Source organism: Pleurodeles waltl, chromosome 5 (assembly GCF_031143425.1).
Source record: "Pleurodeles waltl isolate 20211129_DDA chromosome 5, aPleWal1.hap1.20221129, whole genome shotgun sequence".
Taxonomy (NCBI): Eukaryota; Metazoa; Chordata; class Amphibia; order Caudata; family Salamandridae; genus Pleurodeles; species Pleurodeles waltl.
The window spans coordinates 47,451,642-47,463,824 of record NC_090444.1 but is presented as its reverse complement, the minus strand read 5'-3'; the positions used below and the strand labels follow the sequence as shown (position 1 = coordinate 47,463,824).

Sequence of the window (12,183 nt, the reverse complement as noted above, 5' to 3'; positions counted from 1 at the left end):
CCCATGAGAACCAAATGCTAGAATATGCTGTTCTTGTTAATGTAACATTTTGTGTGTAATGCCTGTCAGACTGGCTTTCTCAGGAGCAGAATAATGGAGATACTGACTGGAGTAGAAGCTGCAACAATATTGTTACCTGACAAGCCGGATGATGAGGACATTGCAGGAAAACCAATCAAGGACATGTGAACGGAATAATGGTAAAATTCATAGATTTGGAGTTTTAGTTTTATTGGACAGAGGGTGAACATGCGATTAAATGACCAATGGAGATTTGGGAATTAGTTTTACTAGTTTTGATTTAACAGAACTGCACTGAGAAGAGCCAAGCATTCTACATTTGCCTTAGCTCAATCTTGCCCATTTTGCATCTTGACAAGAGACGTGCTTAACTTTACAGCTTAAAGACTTTGGGGCATATTTATACTCTGTTTGCGCTGGATTTGCGTCATTTTTTTTACACTAATCCGGCGCAAACTTAACTCCATATTTATACTTTGGCGCTAGACCCATCTAGCGCCAAAATCCACTGAGTTTGCATCATTTTTGCGTGGACACCTAACTTGCACTAATGACTCTAAGGCATTTGCGCCTTATTTATACTCCTGCGTCAAAATGACGCACAGGAAGAGACGTGCCTTAAAAAATGGCGCTTAACCAGAATGACGTCATTTTTTAATGCCTGGGTTAGGGCAGGCGTTAAGGGACCTGTGGGCTCATTTCCATGGTGGGAGACCATGAAATCAGTCCAGAGGTGCCCTTCCCTGCACCCTGGGACGCCCCCTGCCACCCTCGCCCACCCCTGGAGGACACCCATGGATGGGGTGACCCATCCCAGGTAAGTCCAGGTACGTATTTCGTTTTTATTTTTTAAGTGGCATAGGGGGTCCTAACTTGGACCCCCCGTACATGCCACTGTGCCCAGTGACCATGCCCAGGGGACAGAAGTCCCCTGGGGATGGCCATTGGGCAGAGGGGCATGACTCCTGTCTATTTTTAAGACAGGAGTAATTTTCATGGGGCCTGTGCATCATAAAATTACGCTAGTCAGGTTAGCGTCAATATTTTTTACACAAATCTGACTTACACTATTCTTTGACGCACAACCCCCATTCTTCCCTACGCCTACGCTGCCCGGTTCGCATCATTTAGCTTGACGCTAACCAGGCCACAGCGCCGGCTAGCGTCATTCCATAAATATGATGCCTGGCTGGGGCATAGGAATGGCGGTAGCCGGCGGTAATCTTTTTGACGCAAATCTGCGCTAGCTCAGGTTTGCGTCAAAAAGTATAAATATGGGCCTTTGTGTTTTCTGAACTTTCATGCTGAATCCTGATGCCTTGCTGATCGACTGATGTCCTGAGGATGAAGACTGACTCTGCTTGCTGATCCACACTGAGGATAGGTATTATGAATTAGACTGTTGATTGTCATACATATTTGCTTTTCCTTTCTAGGTACCAACTGCACTGTTTTGATAGAGCCATAGTTAGATGTTTTTCCAAATTAGTGTTACTAAATTTAGTTCCGTATGAAGCCCAACATGCTGATGCTAATCTGGTGTTAGATAAGGATCCTCACAAATGAAATTGTGCTCATAGGGAATAATGCTTGATTAATTTCTCTGCTGACTTTGAATGTATGTAATCACTGTGATGCTATTGACTTTGTTATTCATTTGCACCGTAACCTTAGAATGTGTTGCAGTTCAATCTTTGATTAGATGACGTTTCTTCCGCCGCTTTGGACAGCCAGTATTGTTTCTGTATGTGTTTCATTTGATTTTGAGATTAATCTACATGACCTTAGCATTGTTAATATAGGGAAATAAATATTCTAACTTTTACTAAAAGGTGTGGTTATTCATGACTGAAAGGTCATGGTGCGTGACAATTACTAACTCTATTGATTATTAATGTTATTGATTGTTGTTGATTATTGACATTGTGTACTGGTTATTGATTATGTACTGGAGCTATGGTAAGAACATCCTAATTGCGAGTCAAAAGGTTCATCGACCTATTTGAGTCCCCTTGTTAGTTTACTTATTAAGGTCAGACGTGCTAACTGTTCCATGCTTCTTTTTCAATGACATTCCCCTATATTTGTGTGTGTGCCCTACCCCTGAGGCATTTTTGTTTTACCATATGTCTGACTGGATGAGTTGTTACCTAGCACTTCTATTTTAATCGTGTTTCTGCACTCCACTGTGTTAGATCTCTTTGCTCTCCTCCCTGTCACTCACATAATATTTATTTTCATTTAGAAGAGTCCATCTGCTGCAAAATCCCAGACTGCGTTGACTTTTTGACCATTGCACAACATCCACACTTTTATTTTAATGTGCAGCTCAGGTGTAGCTGTCTTTCTGGATCAGTACATTGAAAATAAAGTTAAAGACAAATCAGCGCCTAGATGTCTGCTGTGCATATAAGCACATTAATATAAGCGCATACATTGATACTGCTTCATCAATCACAGACTAGGACACAAGTTTACGTTGCAGTCCAACAGTATGCATGATAAGGGTTCAGCTGCAACCAGTAATCCCACACTGAAGGGAGATGTACTATAATACATACAATTCTGCAATGCCTGTATAAAAACATGTCTTTAATTTCTTTTTAATACATGGGATTCTGCAAACCCTGAATAAAAACCTGTCATAACTCAACTGTAACAAGTTATTACAATTGAGTTCTGAAGTAATTTCTTCATAATTGGTGACTGGCTGCATTACATGGCAGATTATAATTAAGGGCTTTCAGTAGAGGGATTATAGAAGATGTGTTGTATAAATAAATGAAATAGCCGCACAACTGTTATAGTTAATTACAGTTGAGTTCTGATGTCACAATACATGCTGCCCTGAGCCAGCAGCCCAGAGTAAGGCAGGTAAAGTCATGGAGCATAATTCAAGCAGCTGCTTAACCCCTCAGCTGCTGGTCCTTTCTCCTACTCCTCCCTGCCTCCAAGTGCTGAGCCCTTTTTTGGGTATTTGCGGTAGTTTGCGCTTAGGGCTCCACACCTTTTTTTCATATAAGGTATTCATGCCAAATTTGTGCCTGTTTTTTCCAACATCCTGGGGATTAACATACCCAAGGTTAGTGGAAAATAAGCAACAGAGAGTAAACTTCAGTTTTTTTGAGGAAAACATGGAAAAAGTGCTCAAGATAAGTGTCTGTTTTTTTCCTATAGATGGCATCCACAAACAATTTGCTGTGCAATAGTCACCAGTCTCACAGCTTTCAGGAACATGCAGAGCTGAATCAAAAAACCTAATTTTGTACACCAATTTTGACATTTACCTGGCGAAAGCTAGCCAACCTGTAAATTTTTTTAAACTAGACACATTGGGGTATTCAGGGTGGGCTGACTTGTGTGGGTGTCACCAGGTTTTTGTATTTAGAATCCCTCACAAACCTCAAAAATATTTTCTTCTCGTTTCTGTGATGAAAAGTTATGGATTCTTGGAGATCTACAAACTTCCTTCCAACCAGCATTTTCAAAAGTAAAAATGGTACCTCACTTGTGTGGGCAAGCCTTGTGCCTGCAACAAGAAACGGCCCAAAATGCAACATGGACGCATTGCTTTCTTCCACCAAAAACTGACCCTTTTTTTGCAGTTTGGGTAGCACTAGATTTTGGGCGCTATCTCAGCCGGCACCTAGGTAAACCTAGCCAACCTCTCTATTTTTGAAAACTAGACACCTATGGATAAACAGGGTGGGCTGTCTTGCTGGGTGTCTCTGGTTTTTGACTCCAAATCGCTTGCAAACCTCAAACTTTGACTAAAAAAACTAATTTTCCTCATAGTTCTGGTATGCAAAGTTCTTGAATCTGCAGCTAGCCACAAACTTCCATCCACATGACAGTCCAGCAAGTCTACCAATAAAAATGTACATCACTTGTGTGGGTAGATTTAATGCCTGTGACAGGAAATGGCCCAAAACTCTATTTCATACCATCTTATTTTTTCACTAAAAACTGACCCTTTTTTCCAATGTGGGTAGCTCTAGATATGGACTCCAGCTTAGCCGACACCTAGGGGAACCTAGCTAACCTTTACATTTTTTTAAACTAGACACATTGGGGTATTCAGAGTGGACTGACTGGTGTGGGTGTCTCCAGGTTTTAGTACCCTTCACCCCTTGCAAACCTCAAACTTTGACTAAAAAACACATTTTCCTCACATTTCTCTGATGGAAAGTTCTGTAATCCTGGGGACAAACAAACTTCCTTCCAATCGGCATTCTCCCAAGTAAAAATGGTCTCTCACTTGTGTGGGCAGGACCCATGACAGGAAAGGTCTGGAAAGCAACATAGATGGAACCCTTTTTTCCACTGAAAACTGACCATTTTTTCCAATGTGGCTAGCTCTAAATTGTGGACCCTAGCTCAGCTGGCATCTAGGAAAACCTAGCCAGCCAGTACTATTTGCAAATAGAGCTGAATCAAAAAACCTAATTTTGTACACCAATTTTGACATTTACCTTGTGAAAGCTAGCCAACCTGTACATTTTTGAAAACTCAACACATTGGGGTATTCAGGGTGGGCTGACTCCTATGGATCTCACCAGGTTTTGGTACCCAGAATCACTTGCAAACCTCAAAGTTTGACTTAAAAGCACATTTTCCTCAAAGTTCTGTGATGGAAAGTTCTGGAGCCTACAGGGAGCCACAACCTTCCATCCACCCAGCATTCCCCTAAGGCTCTTGATAAAAACTGTACCTCACTAGGGTAGGCCTTGTCCCTGCGACAGGAAACGTATCAAACCAAGGTCAATGGGATTCCCCTGCTAGGCCCAGTGACACAAGCAGGGCAACATTGTCATCGGCACAAGTGGGGTAATGCAGAGTGGTAGGGACTTTGAAGATTGTTGAGGATTCTGGAACTTTTCATCACAGAAATAAAAGGCAAATGTGTGATTTGAGTTTGAGGTTTGTATACCACTGCAGGAAAGAAAACGTTGTAGGATCCACGAAGGGCACACCATCCTGGACTCCTTTGGTTGTCTAGTTTTCACAAATGTCTGTGGTTCATAGGTTTACATAGATGGTGCCAGAGCACGGCCCAAAACACCACATCTACCCCTACTGCTTATCTCTCAACATAGAAATTTGGGGACTTTTGTGTAATTTTTTCTCGGGTCATCCACACAGACTCTCCCCTTTCAAATGGGTCTTCCATGAAAGTTGGGGAGGGCGCTTTGGCCTATGTTTCCCCACTCGAGTGGGAGATGTTACCAACTTCCCTTTACTGCTCTGATGGGAAAATGTGATATCAGCTTTTCTTGCAGTGTGCTGATTGGTGGGGGGTGGGTCCAGGATAGACAAGGGAACAATTCTGCATCTCCCCACTTTTTTTTTTTAAAGGAATCCTCTAGTACTAGCATGGGATGATCCTTTTGAGCCCTCCCCTGGGATGGCAAATGGCCAACAGATGCACCGGGGAGAGTGTGTCAGCCATTTCGACACACGCACTTAAGGGGTTTATGATGGAAAACAAAACATTGTTTTTCTTTCTTCTGCTTTGTTGTTCTAGCTGTACAGTGACAAGCTGAAAGGATATATATATATTTATATATTGCAACATGTTTATTATTTGCACTCTATGGGCATTATAGAGTCTTGCTGCATGTTTAAACACATTCCAAGCTATTGCACCTTTTTCTTTTTAAAGCTGACCTGGATCATATTCAACTTTTTTTTGCAACACATATCTAACAGCTTTTTGAAGTGTTTAATTTTGCACTACAGATTAAATTTTTGTTCTTTACAAAAACATTAAAATTACATGCTGTTTTTCAGTAGCCTCAAGAAACTTCAGCACTGTGTCTACACTGATGGACTAGCATGGGTCTCGCAAAGCAGGACTGCTTTGGCTGTTGCCCATGTCTACCACACAGCTCTAACACCAACTGCACTGCTCCATCGTCGGACACTTGTGGCTACCACTGCAGATTCCAAACACAATGAGCTGCTGCCAGACCTGTGTGGCCATCTCACTAGCTCTAACTAGAAAGGCATTTCTGGGTCTCCAGCCTCCACTAAGTGGCAGGACTAATTGAAATCTTGAGCCGTAGGACAGAGACATTAACTTATAAAAATAAAGCATTGGCAAAGTGAAACTATAAAAGAGCTGTGCCAGTCAGATACTGCCTTGCAGAGGAGTTTGTGGATGTGGTGAGAACCTCCTCCTAAAAAAACAATATATCATAATATCAAGGGTCTTAAATCCATTGTGTGTATGGACTGTATACTTGAGTTTATATTGTATGTACTGTGTGGTGAGTAGTGTGTGGTGCATTGTGCACTGATGTGTTGTGTGACAGCAAGAAACCTAAACAGGACATAAATTTAGCTTGGATATCATTTGTGGTGAAAAGTGATGAAAGCTTAAACACAATTTTCTCAAATTCCAAAAGAAAATTGTTCGTCACTGGGGGGTTTAAATACATGCCCCTTCCGATTTATAGCTTATTCTATAAAAATAAGAAATGAGGTTTCATGGTGTTTGACCTTTTCTCAGGAAGTTAGGCTTAAATGAAGATTTCTCAGAACATAAAGCTACTTTAGCAAAGCCTGTGAAACAGATTTACCTTCTTGCAGCACTGCATTCTTAGAAATGATAATATCTTAAGGAAAAGTTAGTGGAGGTTACCTTGGATTATTGTTCCCATTGTTCGCTAGAGAGTTACCAATGAGAAGTTCAACACCACCCATCCTTTCCGGGGCACTTTCTGTGTTAGTGATGGTTATATACTGAATCTTGTGCGGTGCAAGCAAATCAACTCTCCACCAGGGAGACATTTCACGATTTGTATGGACGCAGGACCCAGCATAAAAATTAGGATGTAGGTTTCCATCAATGGCATTGATTGCATGTCCAAGGTATCCTAAGTGTGCACTTGGTCCAGCAAGGAGGCTTGACATTGAGGCACGCCCACGGAGAGCAACATTTTCAACTGAATAAAAAGAAAATCATGATCAGCACCAGTCTATACACTGAATTTTAAAGTTTTCATCATGTTAAACATTTATTTTCTGACATTATGGATGGCTGAGTGGCAGATTTAATTTACTGATGTACATTTCTAATGAAACATTGATAGATTTCATGATCTAAAAATGGAATAACAAATACAGAAACAGTGTTAATAAGGCTTTTGCAAGTTTAAAGGAAAATGCTGACTTGTGAGTATTTTGGGATGAAAAAATAACTTTGTGAGCATTAACATTCAATACCTGCATATTTCATTTTATAAAATATGTGGACTTTTCAATTGATGATGGGAAGAGAACAAAATGGCCCTCATTATAACATTGGCGGTAAATGCTGCTTACCGCTGCGGTGATGGCCGGCTACATACCGCCGAGGTGGGGAATATCTGTTTGCCATATTAGGACACACACATACCAGACCGAAAGAATACTGGCTCATACACGAATCCGCCAGACCAAAGGTCATTGGTAAAGCGTTGGTATGAACACCCATACCGTTACGCCAACAAAACAATGCCCACCACATTATGACCCACGAATCACCACAGCGGACATTCAGTGGTGCTAAACCATTGACGGTACATACCGGCGTGCTCAGAATGGCCACCCAAATACAAAACAACACAACATTGGCCTAAACGAAAATCACACACCTGACACTGATACACACACCACACACACACACTCCCACAGCACTATAAAACACACACCCACATTACACACAACCCTTTACAAACACCATTAATTGCCACAAGACTAACACGAAGACCACTGAGACAACTACACACACACACAACAAACACCCATCCATCCAGCATGCATCCTACATCCCACACCTCAACACATCACTCAACACACATCTGTAGGAGGCTGGCCTGGCTTGTAGTGGGTACAAGAGGTACTTACACCTTGTGCCAGGTCCAGTTAACCCTTATTAGTGTAGAAGAGGTGTTTCTAGCAGCTTAGGCTGATAGAAGGTAGCTATGGCAAAGCAGCTTAGGCTGAACTAGGAGACATGTAAAGCTCCTACTATACCACTGGTGTCATATGCACAATATCATAAGAAAACACAATACACAAATATACTAAAAATAAAGGTACTTTATTTTTATGACAATATGCCAAAAGTATCTCAGTGAGTACCCTCAGTATGAGGATGCCAAATATACACAAGATATATGTACACAATACCAAAAGTATGCAGTAATAGCAAAAGGAAGTAATGCAAGCAGTGTAAAGTTACAATAGATTGCAATAGGAGCACATAGGTATAGGGGCAACACAAACCATATACTCCAAAAGTGGAATGCGAACCACAAATGGATCCCAAACCTTTGTGAGCTTGTAGAGGGTCGCTGGGACTGTAAGAAAACAGTGAGGGTTAGAAAAATAGCCCTACCCTGTAAGGTAGGTGTAAAGTGCACCTACAACCCCCAGAGAGCACAGAAGTCATGATAGGGGGATTCTGCAAGGAAAACCAACACCAGCAATGCAACAACAGTGGATTTCCGGACCTGAGTACCTGTAAGACAAGGGGACCAAGTCCAAGAGTCGCGACAGTGTCGAGAGTGGGCAGGAGCCCAGGAAATGCCAGCTGAGGGTGCAAGGAAGCTGCCTCTGGATGGAAGAAGCTTGGGGCCATATTTATACTTTTCGCCGCACAACTGCGCCAACGCAGTTGTGCGTCAAAAAAGTTAACGCCGGCTAACGCCATTCTGAAGCGCCATGCGGGCGCCGTATTTATTCAATGACGTTAGCCGGCGTTAGCCGGCGCTGCGGAGTGGTGTGCGCCAAAAAAAATGACACACACCAGGCAGCGCCGGCGTAGGGGAAAATGGAGTTTGGGCGTCAAAAAATGGGGCAAGTCAGGCTGAGGCAAAATTATCGCCTCAACCCGATTTGTGCCATTTTGTTTTGGCGCCCAGACGCCATTAACATGACTCCTGTCTTAGCAAAGACAGGAGTCATGCCCCCTTGCCCAATGGCCATGCCCAGGGGACTTATGTCCCCTGGGCATGGCCATTGGGCATAGTGGCATGTAGGGGGGCACAAATAAGGCCCCCCTATGCCACAAAAAAAAAAGAAAATCTTACCGGCACTTACCTTAAGTTCCCAGGGGTGGGTCCCTCCATCCTTGGGCGTCCTCCTGGGGTGGGCAAGGGTGGCAGGGGGTGTCCCTGGGGGCATGGGAGGGCACCTGTGGGCTCATTCCGAGCCCACAGGTCCCTTAACGCCTGCCCTGAGCAGGCGTTAAAAAATTATGCTAACGCGGCTAGATGTCATTTTTTAAGGCCCACCCACTCCCGCACGGGAGTGTAAATACGGCGCACAGGCCTGGGAGTCATTTTTTAGACGGGAACGCCTACCTTGCATATCATTAACGCAAGGTAGGTGTCCACGCAAAAAAATGATGCAAACTCCATGAACTTTGGCGCTAGACGCGTCTAACGCCAAAGTGTAAATATGGAGTTAGTTTTGCGTCGAATTTGCGTTAAAAAAAAACAACGCAAATTCGGCGCAAACGGAGTATAAATATGGCCCTGAGTGAGTGGAATTTCTTCCAATTCTGGAGTTCCTGTTCATTCTGGCGGGGGGGGACAAATGCAACATGTGTACCGTCAATGGCCCCAATAATATTGGGCATATGTCCCATTGCATAGAATCCTGCCTTCACAGTGGCCAAATCTTCCACCTGGGGGAAAGCATTGTAGCTGCACATGTGTTTGACCAAGGCAGACATAACTCTTGCCAGCATGATAGAGAACATTGGCTGTGACATTTCTGCTGCCAGGCCCACTGTCACTTGGAAAGAACCAGTTGCCAGGAAATGGAGCACTAATAGAACCTGCACAAGAGGGAGGATTCCAGGGGGGATGACGGATAGCTGATATATGATCAGGCTCCACTTGGGCACACAGCTCTGTGATTGTGGAACAGTCCAGTCTATAGGTGAGTAATATGTGCCTGTCCTCAAGGGTAGCCAAGTCTACAAGGGGTCTGTACACGGAGGCATGTCTCCTCCTCCTATTCATCCGTGGTAGGTATCTAAGGGACACAAGAGTGAGTAGGCTGTCACAATTTGAACAATGGAACCACCACTTCAGTGTACGTTGAGCATTGATGTGATGCGACAATGGGAATGTCAATGTATGTGCAAATTGTATCAATGACGCAGTTATGGATTATCCAAATGTAGTTCACCACCATGAAAGGGTGACCGCCTGTCCTGTATCTAGGGACAGGTGGAAGTGAGGTAACTCCTCCGACATTGGGCATCATGGCGAAAGGCTGTCTTGCACTGCCGCGAAATTCCTCATTGGCTAATATGGGGCTCTATGGAGTACAGTGGCCAATGGGGATCAGCGGCGATGGTGATGGTGTACACCGCCGTGAACGTGACCGTCAGTTTCTATCTGAATCCTCACTTGATTCCTGACTTTCCACAGGACAACACCTACACTGCGTATGCTGCTGTGACCTGTGTCTGGATCCTGCCATGACCTGTGTGACTGGGGAAAGGGCCCCAGCCTTCACTTCAGAGGAGTTGGAGCGCTTGGTGGATGGGGTCCTACCCCAGTATGGAGAGCTGTATGGGCCTCCAGACCAACAGGGTGTACATCTTAGGCACAATGCATGTGACAAGGTTGCATGGAGATGTGTGTGCAAGCATCGTGTCATGGCGGTGGCTGGTGGTAGTGTACATGGTGGACGCTGGGTGATGTGTGTGCCAATGGAGATGGAAATGGGATTTATGGGTCATATGTGTGACAGGCTGAATTGTATGTGTAATGATGTCCTCCTGTCTGTGTTTCCTCAGCAGGTCAGCACCCATCAGAAGAAGTGATTGTGGCATGCCATCGCCAAGGACGTGATGACAGTTGGGGTCTACAGCAGGCGGAGCACCCACTGTAGGAAAAGGCGGATGGACCTGAGATGCTGGTCCCGGAAGAAAGGGGAGGCCCACCTGGGAGTGAATACAGTGGGCGTTACAACTATATTTGCTAGGTGGCATGGGATCCTGGTGGTGGGTGTCAGTTAGAGGGTGCCCCTTAATGCCAGCTCAGACATTGCAGCGTGATCCAGCTCAAGGGTAATGGGTGTATTTCAAAATCTGGTAACCTAGCTGGGTTGCATTCCATGTCAGACAGGTAGGGCACAGTTGGCGGTGGTTGGTTCACATCTTGCTGTGGTAACTAGCCAATGGAATGTCAGTGCGATGCATGGTGCTCAATCCTGATCCCTGTGTGTGAAGGTATGTGTATGCCATCTGTGGTTTTGGTGCTGTAGTTGACCCAGTGCTCCCTTTCTCTCCCCCCCTTTTTTCTGTGTCATCCTGTCCATGTGTGCATTAGCATCATTTGGCAGAGGAGCAGGGGCACCGGCGAAAGAGGGAGCTTCATCCCACAGGACCCAGGAGGCAGAGTCCACCGAGGGAACCAGTGGGACGGAGGGTGAGGGGTGCACCACGGGGGAGACAGGAGGTGACAACACTGACTCTGATTCCTCCTCCGATGGAAGCTCCCTGGTGGCGGCGGACATTTCAGCTACAGGTACAGCCGCCACCCCATACCACCACTGTCCTCCCAGTAGCCCCTCACTGATTGCCCTTTCCTGCTCACCCAGGAGGGTGGACATCTCTTTCGCCCCAGGCACCTCAGGCCCTGCCCCAGTCAGCCCTGCTGCCCTCAGTGGGGAGGCTATTGACCTCCTGAGATCCATCTCTGTAGGGCAGTCAACCATTGTGAATGCCATCCAGGGGCTGGCATCCCAGATGCAGCAATGCAATGCATTCCTGGAGGGAATTCACAGTGGAATGGCGGCCCAACAGAGATCGTTCCAGGCTCTGGCCTCCTCTCTGATGGCAGCTATTGTCCCTATTCCTACTTTCCCCCCTCCAACTACCACTTCCAAATTCCAGTCTCCAAAACCCCAACCCATCCCATGCACACAAAACATCACGCAAGAGTGGCACAGACAAACACAGGCAGCACACTGCAGGCCACAAGCACTCACACAAACAACAGACCACTATGGTCATAATTTGGCGGCAATTACCGCCAACGCCATTGACATCTTTAATAGGGGTTTATGGGAAATGCTCAGTCGAGCAAAACATGTTGATGTTTATTTTCATTTTTTCACAGATTTCGACCACCTGACACAAATTCCCTAGATACC

The 12,183-nt window shown here is 44.8% G+C and overlaps 1 protein-coding gene across 1 annotated transcript in view; it reads right to left on the bottom strand.

Moving 5' to 3' along the window:
* The window catches only part of LOC138297200 (fucolectin-like), a 64,115-nt gene that overhangs the window by 12,909 nt on the left and 39,023 nt on the right, over positions 1–12,183 (bottom strand). The window contains exon 3 of the mRNA XM_069236687.1: positions 6,665–6,968. Within this exon, the coding sequence (XP_069092788.1) occupies positions 6,665–6,968 (304 nt within the window). The remainder of the gene's footprint in view (positions 1–6,664; positions 6,969–12,183) is intronic.